At 44.6% G+C, this 19894-nt stretch overlaps 1 protein-coding gene across 10 annotated transcripts in view; it reads right to left on the reverse strand.

The window, feature by feature from the left end:
* Window positions 1-19894, reverse strand: part of st7 (suppression of tumorigenicity 7) — a 192463-nt gene that overhangs the window by 58666 nt on the left and 113903 nt on the right. For all 10 annotated transcript variants that reach the window (XM_033038319.1, XM_033038314.1, XM_033038313.1 and 7 more), the window contains exons 2-3: window positions 13727-13809; window positions 7275-7434 (exon numbers count right to left, since the gene is read on the reverse strand). In XM_033038319.1, coding sequence (XP_032894210.1) covers window positions 7275-7434; window positions 13727-13809 — 243 coding nt within the window. The remainder of the gene's footprint in view (window positions 1-7274; window positions 7435-13726; window positions 13810-19894) is intronic.

The raw sequence follows: 19894 nt of genomic DNA on the forward strand, positions 1-19894 counted from the left end.
AGAACACAGAACACCGGGATAACTCTGTGGATCAGGCAGTATCTCTGGAGGACATGCATAGGCATTGCTTTGGGACGGCACCCTTCTTTAAACTGGAATTTAAAGATGTCCCATCCCGAAAAGTCACCTATCCATTTCCTCCAGAGATGCTGCCTGAGCCGCTGAGTTACTCCAGCACTTTGTGAAACGTCACCTATCCAGGTTCTCCAGAGATGCTGCCTGAGCCGCTGAGATTATCCAGCACTCTGTGTCCTACAGAGGGATTAAAGGGTTTGATTCGCGGGAGGTGAATGCTAAGAATCACTTGGAATAATTTGAAGGATAGTTTAAAAGAGCAAGTATAAGGTCGGTATTTTACAGAGGGATTCAGAAGAGAATCTTAACAAATAACTTCCTCGTAAAACTCTGATGGATATGTGAGAATGTATTAGCTACCCTGCCAAAATAGCCCAAGTGAAAAGTCAAGGAGGATGCAAAGTCTAGTGCAAAGTTTGCACAGTATGTTGTGCAAAGCGTGGAGTCCATCTTTAACAGGGTGGAAATGATGGACAACTGTGACCGCACCTACAATGCAGAGCTTTTGCTCAGTGTCTTGGTGTCCAGGGCAGCGAGAGCAGAAGCTATTTTATCTTACAGTGCAGTGGCAGAAGCTGAGATTCTGATACTCAAAGGTAGGCAGCAACCAGCTTGACCTTGGGTGTCAGTGTTCACAAGGCTTGCATTACAATCCAACAATCTGAACTCAAACAGATTTCTGAGACTGCTGTGGCAACCTCAAGGGGAAAGGCAAGGGGTCGATGAAGCGAGAACATGTTACATTCTCTCAATGCAATATCTGACTTTACTGCAGTCCTCTATATACTCCGTCAGCCAACAAGCACGGGCTCTTACAGCTTGTGCTGTAACAGTTTAGTGAGTTGCATACCAGAGAAAAGGACCATGTTATCAAAGGGTAAACCTCAGAGAGTAGGCACAAGGAACTGCAGATGCTGGAATCTTGCACAGAACACAAAGCGCTGGAGTAACTCAGCGGGTCGGGCAGCGGGTCTGGAGGACATGGATAGTCAAGGTTCTGGATCAGGACACCTTCTTCGCAGGATAATCCCTGCTGCCTCTTCACTGCCACGTTCATAAGTGATAGGAGTAAAATTAGGCCATTCGACCCATCAAGTCAACTCCGCCATTCAACGACGGCTGATCCATCGCTCCCTCCTAACCCCATTCTGCTGCCTTCACCCCATAACCCCTGACACTTACATTGTCGAGGCGGTTCCAATGCAGACAACAGAGCATTTTGCCACACAAGCTGGGTATGAATGCAATAGGATACCTTGGGCTTGCAGTACAATCCTGAATTTGACATGGTACAGCAAGGAGAAAGATACCAACCTTACGAAGCCCGGATGGAGTCAGAATGACAAAAATTAATAGCAGTTGTCACCATGACAACCACTGGCAATGGAATTCTTTCCTCCCAGTGAGGTTGCACCTGTAGGTGGATATTTGTAAGAATACTTCTGAACTTAGGTGATAAAATGTTCCTTGCTGAGACTTCTCCCATCACACCCTGGTGACATGTAACTTGCTGCTGACTCTTTGGTGGCTTCCCTCAAACTGCTGTGTGTGTTGGTCTTCATTCTCCCAGTCACGCTGTGTACCAAAGGAGAACGCCTGGGAGAACAGGTACCAGGACAATGAAGACGAGGAAGTGTGGATGCTGCAGTCTTGAGCAAAAACACAAAGTGCTGGAGTAGCTGAGCAGATCAGGCAGCATCTGTGGAGGAAACGTTTCAGTTGGTTTGGGACCTTTCTTCCCAGACCTGATACATCCTCCACAGATGCCATCAAACCTGCCGAGTTACTCCAGCACTTTGTGTTTTGGTCAAATTGGGAGCAGGAGAACATGGGCTACTCCACCCCTCTGATGTGACTTGAAATTAGCCTAAAAAGTTAAAATGCACTTCTACTGTTGTTGTAATACCTGTGGGAATCATTCAACAACTAACTAATTTGATTTAAGGGCCTGTCCCACTTTAGCGATTGTTTAGGCAGCTGCCGGCGACAGTCACAGTCGTAGCGGGAGTCCAAAATGGACCCACCCTACGACAATGTCTACGACAAGCTACCACCTAGTCGATGTCAAGCCAGGCGACACAACTCCTCGCGACTTGGGACGACCACGCATACAACCTACAACCACACAGGCGACAACCGAAGTCAACCTACCTCCACAAGCTACGACCCTGTTGGCGACAACTGAAGACTTCTCTTGACGCCGGAACTGTCGCTGGTTGACGTAGGATGCCGTAGGTTGTCACCAATGGAAATCACCGAGGTCATCACCCGGCGACAACCAACGTCACCTGGCGTCATCCTGGTGACAACCTACAACAATACCTACGACAGGAGAAGACAGGCAACGTCAAGCCCACTGTCAAAATCCAGCGGCGACAAGTAAAAAGTTACGACACTCGAGGGGACAACTCACGACAATACAGGCGTCATCCACGTGGCGACAGCCTATTTTCCGGCTGTCGCCGAAAAAAATCGCCAAAGTGGGACAGGCCCTTGAGTTGTTTGTGAATTAACTCTGGTGAGCTTCCGTCCTGCTCGGCAAGGTTGGAGAACACCAGGCAGCTCAAGCTCAAAGAAGCATTGTATGTTGCCTGACTATTCTACAAACTTTTCTCAAGTGAGAGCTGTGTGGGCTGTAACAACCACTTCAATGTGGCTCCGCAAATGTGTGCAACCTTTGGACGCCATTCTGTAACCATTTCACTGTTAGTATTGCCCAACGTGCACGCCGTGGGAAACTGATTTTTGAGGGCATGGTCCGTAAAATGTATATTATCCTGTAGTCAATCTTTCAGTACTTATTCACTGTCAGGTTTCAGGACATGTATAAGCAGCTGTGACCTACACACTGCATCCTCTGAGTTTATGAGCGTGCAGGTTTAAAAGCTGTGGATTGAAAAGTCATTCCAACATTGTATATTTGATTTACAGACGTTAAACTGTTCCTTCTTGTGGCCAAGTTTCAAAATAGAGGACAAAACTACAGACGTTCAACTGCTCCTTTAACTAAGAAGGAAAGGAAGAATGATAGGATTCCTCAGCTACCCTGTTCCTCTTTGTGAATTTCTTGCCTTTACTTAGAAAGCCCTTATGCAAGGTTACAAGTTAGTTGCATTGAGACAAACCATACATGCCAGAACTCCATCCTAGCACAACTAGAGAAGAAGAAGAAGAAAGAAGAAATAATTTTATTGCCACACAACCAAGGTCGGTGGTATTTGGGTTGCCAGCAGCGGTACAATAATAAAGAACACAACCACATTAAAATTTTACACAAACATCCACCACAGCATTCATCACTGTGGTGGAAGGCACAGAGCTTGGCCAGTCCTCCTCCATTTTCCCCCGTGGTCGGGACCACCACCCTCCACAGCCGTTGCTGCGGGCGTCCAGATGGTAAGGGACAAAGTCAAAGTCAAGGTGAGTCCAGGATCGGCTCTTCCCAACCAGAGACCGCGGCTTCAGGCTGGTGTAGGCCGCAGGCCGGCGGTCAAAGTTTTAAAGTACCTGCCGTGCCGCAGCCGGAAGCACCACAGTCTGCAGGGCCGGCGGTCGAAGCTCCCCTCCTGGGGTGATGTTAAGTCCATACCACGCCCGCGGTAGAAGATGGCCGCGGGCCGGCGGTGGAAGCTTCTTTCACCCGGGTCCCCAACGTGAGATCCCGGGCTGTAGACGCCGCACCAGCTGGAGTTCTGCAGACCGCTGCTTCAGGCTGCCGGCTGCCGGCTGCCGCGGGCCAGCGTAACGGAGCGCTCCCCTCCAGCGAGGTCTCACCCGCTCCGCACCGAGAGTCCACGCTGCGCCCGCCGCTGGCGCCCCGGGCGCGTCTCCGGGAAAGTCGGCGCCGATCCTTGCTGTTAGGCCACGGGGGAGGCGGCCTGAAAAAGTCGCCTCTCCATGGAAGAGGCAGCCGAAACGGTTTCCCCCTTACCCCCCCACACCACCCCCCACACATAACACACAAAGAAACATTAAAAACACACTTTTAAACATACTAAAAAAATTTAAAAAGTTGAAAAAAGACGGACACGCTGCCGACAGGCGCTGCCAGTGCAGCGCCCCCTACCGAAGCAGCTAGAGAGCAGTCCTGAACAACGATCTACCTCAGTGGTCGGCAACCTTGTTCTGCATAGGGGCCAGGACGCATGCCTGTGAGCGGATGGCGGGCCACATCTATCACGTGTACACATGGATCCCGATGGCAGCCATCAAATCACGCGTTCACAGAAGGTAGACAAAAATGCTGGAGAAACTCAGCGGGTGAGGCAGCCTCATGCAATCCTTGCATGTCTCACCCGCTGAGTTTCTCCAGCATTTTTGTCTACCTTTGATTTTTCCAGCATCTGCAGTTCTTTCTTAAAGTGTTCACAGAAGGCGCGGAGCCGTGCCGGCAGGCCGGATGATAACGGGAAAAAAAAATCCCCCTGCATACCTGATGATTTCGGGTTACGGGCCGCATTCGGCCCAGGGGCCGTAGGTTGCCGACCCTTTATCTACCTCATTGGAGACCCTCGGACTATCTTTGATCGGACTTTACTGGCTTTAGTCTTTACTGGCTTCGAAGCAGCTTAAATATCAGTTGGGAAGACAGAAGAACCAACGTCAGCGTGCTGAATGAAGCGAAAACATCTAGCATCGAAGCCTTTGTCATCAAGAACCAACTAAAATGGGTCGGTCATGTTGTTCGGAGGGAAGACGAGAGTCTACCAAAACAAACCTTCTACTCCCAGCTTAAAGAAGGCAAACGTAAAAGAGGCGGACAAAAGAAGAGATTCAAAGACGCCTTAAAAGCCAGCATGAAGAAATGTGCAATTGACATCGACAATTGGGAAACCAATGCCAAGGACAGGAAACTATGGTGAACCATCATCCAAGAAGGAACAGCGACCTTCGAAGCCAAGAGATGTGCAGAATTAGAAGAAAGGAGAAGAAAACGGAAAGAGAGGCAACAACAACCAAAGCTCGATCTGCCAACTGGAATTACCTATCCTGAATGCCGAAGAACTTTCAAAGCCAGGATTGGGCTCATAAGCCACCTGAGAGTCCATAAACACACCAGAACGTAGACCATCATCCTCGAACTCGAGGGATAGCCACGACTGGCTTTATCTTGCACTAAACGATATTCACTTTATTCCCATCACCATGTAACTGTACACTGTGGAATGCTCGATTGTAATCAGGTATTGTCTTTCCACTGCCTGGTTAGCACACAATAAAATCTTTTCACTGTACCTGTCACTGCACGTGACAATAGACTAAACATTAAACATGCATTTTTGATGGCAGTTCAGCAGAGAACCGATGGTGAGCTCTTCTTTGAAGGTCAGCCTGTTCCCAACTTCCTTCCCTGTGCATTGTAATGCAAGGCACATCTAACCTTCTGTTCCATCCTTGGACTCAGCACTGTGTCCATGGTCACCACTATGTTGTGGGCCCGACACGCCTCGTGTAGGCACAATACTGGTTCACAGCTCTGACCTTCTGGGTTTGACCTTGACCTCTAGTGCTGCACATTCTCCTTGTGACCACATGAGCTTCCATTGGGTAACCTGATTTAGTTTAGAGAGTTTAGTTTAGCGATTCAGCATAGAAACAGGCCCTTCTGCCCACTGAGTCCATTGGCGACCATCCATCACCCAGTCACAGTTGTTCTATCTTATCCCACTTGTTCATCCACTCCCTCTACACACTCGGGGCAATGAACCTTACAAACCCACAGGTCTTGGGCTGTGGGTCTCTGGCACATTAGCGCTACCAGCTATGCCACCCTACTTCAGCACTGTACTGCCCCAGTGTTCTTACTAGTCTAAAAATGTACTCTAATTTATGGATTCATAAATAAACAGCTCTTGTTTCTGATAAAGTAATGTCGCTCAGTATTTATACATTCATTTTCGCATTCTGAATCCCAATTCTTGCTTGCTTAAAATCTGCCCTCATATTTTAATAATAATATCTACCCATCCAAAGATTTCTCAAACTCAGAGAAACGGTCACTAATATACAAAATCTTATCTGGCATTTGACTCTGAAAGGTAGTTTTCCTTGAATGTTACAAATCTCCAATTCATCACTTCACAACTTGTACTTCTGTACTCTTTTGGTATCTGCAGAACGCACATGGACATGCCCAAATTTTGAAGGACTTTATTCTAAAAGTGAACCCTCATGCAAAAACAAAAGTCAGGAGTATATTTTGGGACTGAGTCAAAAACATTGTCAACGTTATGTAGAATGTTCTGCAAACAGGAAGATGTCAAGAAAGGGTATAGGTGACAGAGAATTGCCTGAAAAGATGACCAATGAATAGTGGAACAGCACAGGTTTACACCGATTGAATGCTTATTGAGCTCATATATAGTCATAGAGTGATACAGGCCCTTCGGCCCAACTTGCCCACACTGGCCAACAATGTCCCAGCTGCACTACTCCCACCTGTCCTATCCATGTACCTGTCTAACTGTATCTTCAATGTTGGGATAGTCCCAGTCTCAACCACCTCCTCTGGCAGCTCATTCCATACACCCACCATCCTTTGTGTGTAAAAAGTTACCCCTCAGATTCCTATTAAATCTTTTGCCCTTCACGTTGAACCTATGTCCTCTGGTCCACGATTCCCCTACTCTGGGCAAGAGACTCTGTGCATCTACCCGATCGATTCCTCTCATGATTTTATACATCTCAATAAGGTCACCCTGCGCTGCAAGGAATAGATTCCAAGCCTACTCAACCTCTCCCTATAGCTCAAGCCCTCTAGTCCAGGTAACATCCTCGTAAATCCTCTCTGCACCTTTTCCAGCTTGACAACATTTTTTCTACAATATGGTACACGGAACTGAACACAATACTCTAAATGCAGCCTCACCAATGTCTTACACAACTGCAACATGACCTCCCAACATCTGTACTTAATACACTGACTGATGAAGGCCAATGTGCCTTCAAAATACTTTTTTTTAAATTTTAAATAATTTTATTTATTAGAAGTACAGTACATTACAATAGTACAAGCCAAATATATCTTATTACATCTTATAAGCCTTTTTGGCCACCCTATCCAACCTGTGATTCCACACATGGTGGTTTGCCTTATTATTGCATAACAGTCTTTTACAAGCGAAGTATGATTTAATCTGAAGATTTAAAAAGCAGAAGGTATTCGCATTGAAATGACAATTTCTGTTGCTGTTGGTTACCTGATACACTCTGTCTGCTAGAGTCAGTGTCTCCATTATTCGAGGTGGAATTGCTCGGTGCTGTGTTGTCAACTCCACCCAGTAATGGTCGAAGGTGGCTAACTGAAACTTGCTCAATAAATGACGTTCCATACTTTCGAAAATACCACCATTCAAATATCTGTGGAGCAGAAAATAAAATAAATGCATTAACTCCATCTGAAAACTTGGGATATCTTTAATGATGTTATCATAGTCGACCTAAAGCAAATGCCTCGCAATACATTTCATGCAAAAATTAAATTCAACGCAGCCGTTCTTTAAATTGTACTTAAAAATAAGGCCATAAGGTTATGACCTTATGTGATAGGAGCAGAGTTAGGCCATTCGGCCCATCAAGTCTACTCCATTATTCAATCATGGCTGATCTATCTCTCCCTTTTAACTCCATTCTCCTGCCTTCTCCCCATAACCCCTGACACCAGTTAAAATGGAAACGGTTCCTTTCTTTCTGGAGACTGAATGAGGTATATTTTCACAGCATTCAGTGAGATAAAAAGAAACTCAATGTTCCTTTTGATTACTCATTGGGCTGAATGAATATGTTGCATATATTTTAGAAATTCTAACAACTTTACACACTGGTCAAAGCACAAACCAAAGAGCATTCAATCCAATATGTTGACGTATTGTTGGTACACCGCACAAGCATTCTCCCACCAATCTTCATCGATCTCCACCAACACATCCTCCTCTCCCACTTGTGCTCATTCAACCTGACCAGACATGTATCGGTGTGATTTGTTTCAACCACTCCTTGCTGTAGCGAGTTCAACATTCTAAATACATTCCAGGTAATGCCAGTGTGAATATTGGGAATGACTTGGGAATGACATGGCCTCCATTTCTTAGCTGAAAACATTGTCTTCATGTCTCCTCAATCAGAATCAATCACAGGGGCCTCTGTCAGACCAGTCTGATCAGAGCTTCTTTCATTTTCCAGTGTGAGGCCATTGGCAAGGCAGACATTTTATTGCCCATCCCTAATATCCTCTGGGAAGGTGCTGACCTTCTGGCACTACTGACGTCTATGAGACGAAGATACTCTCATCATCGTATCAAGGGACGAGTTCCAGGCTTTAGACCCAGCAAAGACGAAGAAACAAGGATTGTGTTTCCAAGTCAGGATAGTTTGCAAGATAGAGATGAAGATTTAGACAATAGGTGCAGGAGTAGGCCATTTGGCCATTCGAGCCAGCACCACCATTCAATGTGATCATAGCTGATCATCCCCAATCAGTACCCCGTTCCTGCCTTCTCCCCATATCCCCTGACTCCACTATTTTTAAGAGCCCCATCTAGCTCTCTCTTGAAAGCATCCAGAGAACACGCCTCCACCGCCCTCTGAGGCAGAGAATTCCACAGACTCACCACTCTCTGTGAGAAAAAGTGTTTCCTCGTCTCCGTTCTGGACTCCCCCAACATTGGGAACATGTTTCCTGCCTCTAGTGTGTCCAAACCCTTAACAATCTTATATGTTTCAATGAGATTCCCTCTCATCCTTCTAAACTCCAGAGTGTACAATCCCAGCTGCTCCATTCTCTCAGCGTATGACAGTCCCGCCATCCTGGCAATTTAGGTGGTGGTCGTTCCATGCACCTCACAGTCATAGAGTCATAGAGTGACACAGTGTGGAAACAGGCCCTTCAGCCCAACTCGCCCACACCCTCCAACAATGTCCCAACTAAACTAGTCCCACTTGCCTGCACTTGGTCCATATGTCTCCAAACATGTACCTGTCTAACTGTTTCTTAAACGATGCGATAGTCCCAGCCTCAACTACCTCCTCTAGCAGCTTGTTCCATACACACACCACCCTTTGTGTGAAAAGGTTACCCCTTGGATTCCTATTAAATCTTTTTAAAGACTGTGCAGCTACCTGATCTATTCCAATCTTGATCTTATACACCTCTATAAGATCACCCCTTATCCTCCTGCGCTCCATGGAATAGAGACCCAGCCTAAACCTCTCCCTATAGCTCATACCCTCTAGTCCTGGCAACATCCTCGTAAATCTTTTCTGAACTCTTTCAAGCCTGACAATATCTTGACAATATATTTCCTATAACATGGTGCCCAGAAATGAACACAATATTCTAAATGCGGTCTCACCAAGTCTTATACAACTGCAACATGACCTCCCAACTTCTATACTCAATACTCTGACTGCTGAAGGCTAAAGTGCCAAAAGCCTTTTGACCACCTTATCTACCTGCGACTCGACCTTTAAGGAACCATGCACCTGTACTCCTAGATCCCTCTGCTCTACAACACTACCCAGAGGCCTACCATTCACTGTGTAGGTCCTGCCCTTGTTCGACGTCCCAAAATGCAACACCTCACACTTCTCTGTATTAAATTCCACCAACCATTCCTCCGCCCACCTGGCCAATCGAACTAGATCCTGCTGCAATCGTTCACAACCATCTTCACTAACTGCAAAACGACTATCTTTTGTATCATCAGCAAACTTGCTAATCTTGCCCTGTATGCTCACATCCAAGTCATTGATGTAGATGACAAACAGTTGTGTCCTTTTGCAGTGGTAGAGGCTGGGGATATGGAGGTGCTGCTGCAGTAACCTAGCTCAGACCTGCAGTGTCTGTTGTAGATGGTACACACTGGAGTTCGTGTACTAGTGGTGGAGGGAATGAATGGTTTGTGTGGTGGACGGGGTGCCTTGAACGGGATCACATCAATGTCCTCCAGAGCTGTTGGGTCGTCCACTCACTCAAGTAAGTAGAGACAATTACATCAATTACTGAGCTTAGTTTAGTTTAGAATTGCAACATGGCCCTTTGGCCCAATGAATCCACACTAATCATCAATTACACATTCACACATGTTCTATGTTATCCCGTGTTCCCATCCACTTCATACACTTTAGGGGATGTTTTACAGAAGCCAATTAAGCTACAAACCCACATGCCTTTGGGATGTGGGAGGAAAACGTAGCACTTGGGGGAATTCACGCAGTCGCAGGGAGAACGTGCAAACTCCATACAGACAGCACCCAAGATCAAAATCGAATCCTGGTTTCTGGGTCTATAAGGCAGCCGTTCTATCAGCTACATCACTGTAGATAGTGGAAAGGCTTTATAGTGACAGGAACTGATTCATTTATCACAGCACACCCAGCCTCCATGTCTTTGCAGACACAATATTATCATGGATGGCCCAGGTAGTTTCTGATCAACAGTGGTCCTCAAAACGTTAATGTCGGGATATTCAACAATGGTAATTGCATTCATTGAAAAAAGTAGGTTCATTCTTGTTGGGAATGCTCATTGTCTGGCACTTTGTTTATGCGAATATCAATTGCAATCAAGTGTAGTTCTACCTTCTCTGGCTTATTGGAGAACCACTATCTGCTTGATAGGACAGTCAGCAATACCTTCCGGCACTTTGCCGGTGACTATGAAGAACAAGAATTAACCAGAGTCAATCCATCCTCCCTTTTGAGAATAGGACAATTGTCCACATTCTAGGGTCAAAGCCAGTGCTGTAAAATTACTGGAATAAATCAGCTAGAACCAGGACTATTCGCGACCTTTACAGGCGACTGCTGGCACCCGAGAAAGGTCGCCGAAAACTTTCAACACGTTGAAAATTCAGCGGCGACCAGAAAAACTCTGGAGACCGCTCATGACCATACAGGCTGTCACCCGCGACATGTCGCCAGGGGTCAACTTTATGGTCGTGAGAGGTCTCCTATGGTCGTGAGAGGTCTCCAAAGAGTCGTAACGTCTTTCTGGTCGCAGCTGAATTTTCAACATGTCGGCGGTCGCCTGTAAAGGTCACGTAAGTGGGTCAGGCCCTTAACTTACAACATGGCTACACGTTTGTAAGTTTGCAATCAGCTTGAAGACATCCAGACACGTGAAAGGAATTTTTATAAATGTTGTTATTTCTTTCTGGTGGAAAACATTGAATTCTGAATTATCACATTGGGACATTAGTTTCAGGAATTTTATTTCTGCATCGTCATGGATCAAATTAGCGGGCCTAACATCCTCACAAAATATGCAAACACAAAATGTTGGAGTAACTCAGCAGACAGGCAGCATCTCTGGAGAGAAGGAATGGGTGATGCTGTTCCATCCTCTGTGACTGTACCATTCCCAAGTAATAGACACCTATCGTGTGTAAGAAAGGAACTACAGATGCTGGTTTACACCGAAGATAGACACAGGAGTAACTCAGCGGGGACAGGCAGCATCGTCTCGACCCGAAACGTCACCCATTCCTTCTCTCCAGAGATGCTGCCTGTCCTGCTGAGTTACTCCAGCATTTTGTGTCTATCTCCGGAGTAAGCCAGCATCTGCAGTTCCGTCCTACAGGCAAGATAGGTGTCTATTATTGGGAAATGGTAGAGTCAGGGACTGGAGTAGAATTTCAGTGGGGTTTCTCCTCAAGTTTAAGAGTGACCTGATGTGTAAACCCCGGGTATGGGAGAGCGGGATGGGAGAATTTTAACCCCATTCAACCCTCCAAATTAAAAATCCACTCCAACGGATTTTACGTTTAATTTAAGACAATCAATAAAGGGCAAACAGGGGAAGGACTGAATAGGAATCGCTCTTTATTGACTTATTAAAATTGCACATACTAATGAAGAAATATTTGTTATGTCCTTTAATTTATTACAGTGATCCCTAGGGAGTGGTGTAGCAATGTGATGCATGTGCTGCCATAGTATATTCAATTCATCTGAAAGTAAATAGCAAATTTAAACTCAGCATTCATAATCTGTGACGATGCCTGAGTTTTGTTGGGTGGGGGGGGGGGGGGGGGGGCAAGGATGCACGTTCACCGTGACTGTATTATTTGACTACAACAGAGTTTGACTGCGCAATGAAACGGACATTTTAAAATCAATTTTGAAAGAATTTATAAGGTATCAGCAGCAAAAAGATTCAGGTGCATTTTCTTGACAGCTCCTGTATAAATCAAAAAGACCCAGTGGTGTGGCGGTGGTGAATTACATAAAGGAAACCACTCACAATATAATCCACCTGACACAGACCTGTGGACGCACCAAGTTGCTAAATCTGCCAGATGACGCTGCTCTCTGCTCTAACTAACCCATTGATAGTGAGAATGAAGCCTTTGCCTTATTAGTGATGGATGTGACCGATTCCCAGGACTCCACCTTCCCAGGTCAAACAAATGCACTGTGCTTAACCTCCACTTATCTATTCATCTCTTAAGTATCTCAATGTCTTTAGGTTAAGAAATACAAAATACGAAAGACGAGCCTTTGACAGATTCCATACACACTCCTCGCCCAGTGCAGTGAGATGCAAGTTCAGTATAGAATTGGCTGATAACTCTCCAAGTACAAAGCTCTAAACTCCAACAGGCAAATCATCTGTTGGCTCAAGTCATCTTTTTTAAAAAATCATTTTCGGGTTAATAGAGAAAGCACTGTATTTCTGCAACGTCATATTCTCACCCACTTCCTAAAACCCATCCCTACAAGAAATTGTCAGTGATGATGTTGCATGCCCATAAAATAAGATTAATGAGAACTAAAGCAAAAGAGAAACAGCTGAAGTCAACACAAACACAATATCCTAACCTGAACCTAAACCCAATGAATTTCTCTCCTTCATGGGGGACATTGTGTCTGTTGGAATTGAAGAGCAGGGCACACTGTAATGAGCTAAGAAATGGCCAATAACAAAAGCAAAATACTGCAGCTGATGGAAATCAGAGACAAATCACAGTTCAGGGAATAGCAGGTCTAACTGGAGATGGAGAGAGAAACTAAGCTGAAGTTTCAGGTTGATGATCTTTAAAAGGACCATTTCAAGTAAACCTGCACGTCAGATGGCTAACCAAGCCTCCCCAGATGAGGACAAGACCGCAGTGCTGTGATTCACAGATAAGTTCACGTGATAAGAGCAGAATTAGGCCATGTGGCCCATCAAGTCTACTCCACCATTCAATCATGGCTGACCTATCTCTCCCTCCTAACCCCATTCTCCTGCCTTTTCCCCATAACCCCTGACACCCTTACTAATCAAGAATCTATCCATGTCTGAAAAATGATAGGAGCAGTTAGGCCATTCGGCACAACAAGTCTACTCCGCCATTTAATCAGGGCTGGTGTCTATCCCTCTCAATCCCATTCCCCTGCCATCTTCCCATAACCCCTAATACCTTAACTAATCAAGAAAGACTGTGAACCTAAACATCTTAATCTTCTATACACCAGAGAGTGACCTTCTCCAAAATATAAAACCCTCGCGGTTCACTAACAAGGTCCATGGCAGAAATGGTGTTCAAAGGCTTGCAGAAGAGAAGAAATACAGAAAATATGGCTCGCGAGCACGGAGAATTCCATATCTGACCATCCCACAACCATGTCTACATTATTAATCATAATAATAATAACACTACTCACTTACCAGAATAAGCCCTGAGATCAAAGATGAAGTGCCTGTCAGCGCAACGTAGAATTTGGGGGTTAATGTATTCAAAAACATACTCACTGCAAAAGAAAGGAGAAATATGCATCAACATTCATTTTCGGGACAGAGGTACAGCACTGAAAAAACTGCTGATAAAATGTACTTCATTACATTTTTACCAACCACAAGCATACAATAAATATTTGAACAGATTATGTCAGTGATTTTATTGCTTTTTCCATAATTTATGATAATTAATATACTTTAGAATGCAATGTTCACTTCTGAGTATGATTACTTGTTAATGAGATAAATTTACTGGAATAATCCAGTGGTTTCGGTATTCTCACATTTGAGAAAATGATATAGTTATAAAATAACTGGAAATAAACAAAAGCCACTCTCAGTTGCTATGAAGTAGGCCGGTTAGTGCATGAACCCAACAGCTTCATTGGTCTCCTCTTTATAAGTGGAAGCAAGGGTAATAGTTGAATGATTCTTAATTGACCACAAGTCCATCAGGCAGTGGCCAGCCCAGAACATCCCTGAAGCCCTTTCAGAGAAGGACACAATGGAACATAGAAAAATAGGTGCATGAGAAGGCCATTCGGCCCTTCCACCCAACACCGCCATTCAACATCATCATGGCTGATAATCTAAAATCAGCACCCCGTTCCTGCTTTCTCCACATATCCCTTGATTCTGTTAGCCCTAAGACCTATATCTTACTCTCTCTCTATGGCAGAGAATTCCAGATTCACAACTTTCTGGATGAAAATGTTTTTCCTTTTGAGGAAGGACATTCTTGCTATTGAGGGAGTGCAGCGTAGGTTCACAAGGTTAATTCCCAGGATGGCGGGACTGTTATATGTTGATAGAATGGAGGGGCTGGGCTTGTATACCTATAACCTATGACCTTCTGGACAATCCAAGGCCCTGCTGCGCTGGGCACTGAGAGGCTGGGCCATGTAAAACAACCCCACAAATACTTGAAGGGTATATTGTTCAATTTGGCCACATGAGTGCAATCAGTGCTTTGTACAAAGAATATATTAACTTGATGACACTACCAATGTATAGACTTGACAACAAGGTTAATATATAGACTGGACAACACTATGAATGTAAATAAAGCTATTTACTAGTTTGTATTTCTCGTATATACTTGTTATGAAGACGATTTATTTTTCAAACAAACAAGAATGGCACTTTATTGCCCCTGAACTGGGCATGTCACTTAGACAGTAAACTGTGCGATCAAAGAGCATGCCACTTCACCACCTCCATTTTCAGCTTTCAGCTTTGGTTGACTGTGTTAAAACAAGAACAGGCACAAAAGCGTTCTGATGAAGCTTCCAGACAAATCATTTGATGCACAAAAGTATCAGAGAGCCTATCGGAAACATTTGTCATGTTACTGGTGAGAAATGTTTATCACGAGCATCACTGTTTTGTAGAACTGATCAACCAGTACAGCTTAACGATTATTTTACATATGAAGCGTGCTGTAGCATCAAAATTTGGCCACATCTACTGATTTGGCTTTGCCTCGACCCAAAACGTCACCCATTCCTTTTCTCCAGAAATGCTGCCTGTCCCGCAGAGTTATGGGCCTGTCCCACTTACGCGACCTTTACAGGCGACTGCCGGCACATGTCGTAGGTCGCCGACATTTTCAACATGTTGAAAATTCAGCAGCGACCAGAATGGCGCTTCGACTCTTTGGAGACCTCTCACGGCCATAGTCTGTATGGTCGTGAGAGGTCTCCTATGGTCGTGAGATGTCCTCAAAGAGTCATAGTGTCTTTCTGGTTGCCGCTGAATTTTCAACATGTTGAAAATTTCGGCGACCTATGATGGGTGCCGGCAGTCGCCTGTAATGGTCGCGCAAGTGGGACATGCCCTTTACTCCAGCATCTTGTGTCTACTCATCAGTTCGCACTTCATCTTTGCTGCATTTACCGCATTTAATTCTAACTGACTCCGTCTCTGGATGCGCACACTCAGATTCGGGTCAGTTCATTGTCATATAAACACAGGTGAAATTAGATTTCTTATTCTCACGAAGCTCACAGAGAGAATACAATGCCGAGTACAAATCAGCAGAATGGTGCAAGATTGTGGTGCTTACTTGATACCGCAGTCAATGCCAAAGTTAGCGATGTTAAATGATCGACTGGCCTTTACATCTAAGTAAGGATGTGTAGATGAACAACATCTGCCATTTTAAAATGTCGGTACTGTGGAGTAGCTGGTAAAGTTGCTGCCTCACGGTGCTTGCGACCCAGGCTCCATCCTAACCTCAGGTGCTGTCAGTGTGGAGTTTGCACATTCTCCATGTGACCGTGTGGGTTTCCTGCAGATGCTCCCATTCCCTACCACATACCAGAGACGTGCGAGTTTGTAGGTTAATTGGTCTCTGTAAATTGCCCCTCCAGTGTAGGGAGCGATATGATAACATTGAACTAGTATGACGGGTGACTGATGGTCAACGTGAACTCGATGGGCCGAAGGGCCTGATCCATGCTGTACCTCCACACTAAATTAAACTAAACTAAAACACCTCCGAGTACAAACTGAAGTCAGACGTTCACTAAGTTATGATAATCAGCTTACTTCAGGGATTTCTTGCTTGCCAGAAACAATGGAATGCAAATCCAAAATGAATGAATAATTGGACAAAAAAAAGTCACCATCTAACAGAGACTCAATAGACAATAGACAATAGATACAGGAGTAGGCCATTCGGCCCTTCGTGCTACTATTCAATGTGATCATGGCTGATCATCCCCAATCAGTACCCCGTTCCTTCCTTCTCCCCATATCCCCTGACTATCCTTAAGAGCCCTATCTAGCTCTCTCTTGAAAGTATCCAAAAGCCTCTACCACCCTCTGAGGCAGAGAATTTCACAGACTCACAACTCTGTGTGAAATAGTGTCTCCTCATTTCCGTTCTAAATGGCTTACTCCTTATTCTTAAACTGTGGCCCCTGGTTCTGGACTCCCCCAACATCGGGAACATGTTTAAGAAGGAACTGCAGATGCTGGAAAATCGAAGGTAGACAAAAGTGCTGGAGAAACTCAGCGGGTGCAGCAGCATCTATGGAGCGAAGGAAATAGGCAACGTTTCAGGCCGAATCCTGTCTTCAGACTGATGGCAAGGGTTTCGGCCCGAAACGTTGCCTATTTCCTTCGCTCCATAGATGCTGTTGCACCCGCTGAGTTTCTCCAGCACTTTTGTCTACCTTCGGGAACATGTTTCCTGCCTCTAGTGTGTCCAAAACCTTAATAATTTTATATGTTTCAATAAGATTCCCTCTCATCCTTCTAAACTCCAGAGTGTACAAGCCCAGCTGCTCCATTCTCTCAGCATATGATAGTCCTGCCATCCCGGGAATTAACCTTGTAAACCTACGCTGCATTCCCTCAATAGCAAGAATGTCCTTCCTCAAATTAGGGGACCAAAACTGCACACAATACTCCAGGTGTGGTCTCACTAGGGTCCTGTACAACTGCAGAAGGACCTCTTTGTTCCTCATTGTTCATTCGCACCAAGATCAATCAGTATTTTAAACATGTACCTCCGATGCACTGACAATGCCCCTTGAGCATTGCAAGGAGTTGACTACTCATGGTTACACTACAGCAAAGCTAGTTCAAATATGTCAACTACAATCCTAAATTATAACCGTCTGAAATGGCCCATTTACTCTTCTGCACTCTGTGAAACACAGGCTGCAGATCTCATTTGGAGCAATTCAAGAACAGCATCAAGACTTTCATTTTCTCATGTTGTTATTAATTATTCAATAGACAAGCTCCAAATCCTCAAATAGATTTTGGTCAATGGTCTGGATTTTCCAGGAATGCAAGACACGGCTTCCCACAAGGAATTTCTGCATATGTCGTCATGAATGTGAAAGTCCTGAATGTGCTGCCATGTAGTCCAGCCCTGGGGCACTCTTCCTCATCTCTTAACTGGCCTTATACCTGGCAAAGGAGGTCATCTCTGTTCATCTGAATAGAGAGAAATAACAGGCCAAATTAGGTCTTAATTAAATATTATTTTTGAATTGACTGAGCCAATTAACTGAGGATGATCAGCCATGATCACAGAGCACGGCGCTGCTGGCTCGAAGGGCCGAATGGCCTAATCCTGCACCTATTGTCTATTAAGTGCACAGGCCTTTCATAGTTTTTAAAAAAACTGTTTGCAATTTATGCTTTTAAATATTTTTTCAACGTTTGTGGATGTCAGAGACATTGAAAACCAGCGTGAACAAATTTGACAGAGAACAATAGAGTCGACAAGAAATCGCACACAAAATGGTCTTTCTATGAAATGTTGTAAATCCAGTCGATATGCTCTGATCATCAGTCCAGAGTGCTTTCTGCTTGAAGGCACAACAATATATAAACAGATGTCAGTCATTGAGTGATACAGTGTGGAAACAGGCCCTTCGGCCCAACTTGCCCACACATGTCCCAGCTACACTAGTTTACCTTCTGCGCTTGGTCCACATCCCTCCAAACCTGTTCTATCCATGTACCTGTCTAACTGTTTCTTAAACGTTGGGATAGTCCTCAACTACCTCCTCTGGCAGCTTGTTCATACACCCACGAGTTATCCACGAGTAGTTGCTCTACTCAACAGCCAAAAATCTGTAGTCTCCCTTTGATCTGGTATTTTGTTGGTTCGCATGCTTGATCAATGGTGTTTTATCATTAATGTTTTATTATTATTAATGTTTAGTGTTTTCTGAGTCATTCGTAACTGTCACTGTATGTCATGTTGTTACTTGTGGGCGGAGCACTAAGGCAAATTCCTTGTATGTGAATACTTGGCCAATAAATTTACTTACTTACTTACCCACCATCCTTCGTGTGAAAAATGTACCGCTTATTAAATCTTTTCCCCTTCACCTCGAACCTATGTCCCCGGTCCTCGATTCATCTACTCTGGGCAAGAGACTCTGTGCATCTACCCGATCTATTCCTCTTAACATTTTATACACCTCTATAAGATCACCCCTCATCCTCCTGTGCTCCAGAGAATAGATTCCCAGGCTACTCAACCTGTCCCTATAGCTCACACCCTCCAGTCCTGGCAACATCCTCGTAAATCTTCTCTGTACCCTTTCCGGAATTCCTTTGATGGCAAACTCTTTAATGTTCAATTTATGATGTCAGTACAATCCAGTAACCGTGCCTGATGAACTCTCACGTGTTATTTTATGTGGTTGTTCCCTAACAGATATGTTTTCTGCAGCCCCTGACACATCCTCTCCCCACCAGGTCCTGGCTTTGGCCAGGACTTTCTGCTGGACCCACCCCATCGCATACGCACAGCCTGACACCTATTCTCTTGCTTGGAGCTATCAGAAACCTATATACAAAATCAGCTCAAAAAACAACTGAAAAAAAGAAAACATTTGCAAATATTTCATGTTTTGGAAATGTCCCGGTTTGAAAATTCAACTGTTAAAGCAAAAGATTAATATCTAATACAATGATTCTATTACTCCTCATTTCATTTGAATGCAAACTCTTTCATGTTTAATTTATAATTAATGTTAAGTGTAAGAAGGAACTGCAGATGCTGGTTTAAACCGAAGATAGACACAAAAAGCTGGAGTAACTCAGTGGGACAGCCAGCATCTCTGGACAGAAGGAATAGGTGTCATTTCGGGTCGAGACCCTTCTTCAGACCCAATGTTCCCATGGTGATGCACTGTGGATCGAATCTGCATGTGATTTTAAAATATTCACCATCTCGGTGCCAACACAAGGGGGCACTAATGATCCAATCTGCATGACAAATTTATTCCTGCAGCCAATTCATTATGGTAAAATCCTGAGACCTTTCTCCTCTCCAAAAAAATGATAGAAGAACTAATAGGATACAACTAATTAGGATCTTTAAATCCAGCAAACCCTTACATGAAGCTAATACGCTAAGCTGTCTCAGTGCACACCTTGCTGTTGTACAAGACATGGCCAACAATCCATATTCATTCCTCATGCAGCCTGGTTGATTTTAAGGTGAAGGGGTAAAGATATAATAGGAATTTCCCCTCCACATTGTCCATATCCCCTCCAAAGGGTGGAGGGGATATGGACAAGCTGCCAGAGGAGGTAGTTGAGGCTGGGACTATCCCAATGTTT

This window comes from Amblyraja radiata, chromosome 19, assembly GCF_010909765.2.
Source record: "Amblyraja radiata isolate CabotCenter1 chromosome 19, sAmbRad1.1.pri, whole genome shotgun sequence".
NCBI lineage: Eukaryota > Metazoa > Chordata > Chondrichthyes > Rajiformes > Rajidae > Amblyraja > Amblyraja radiata.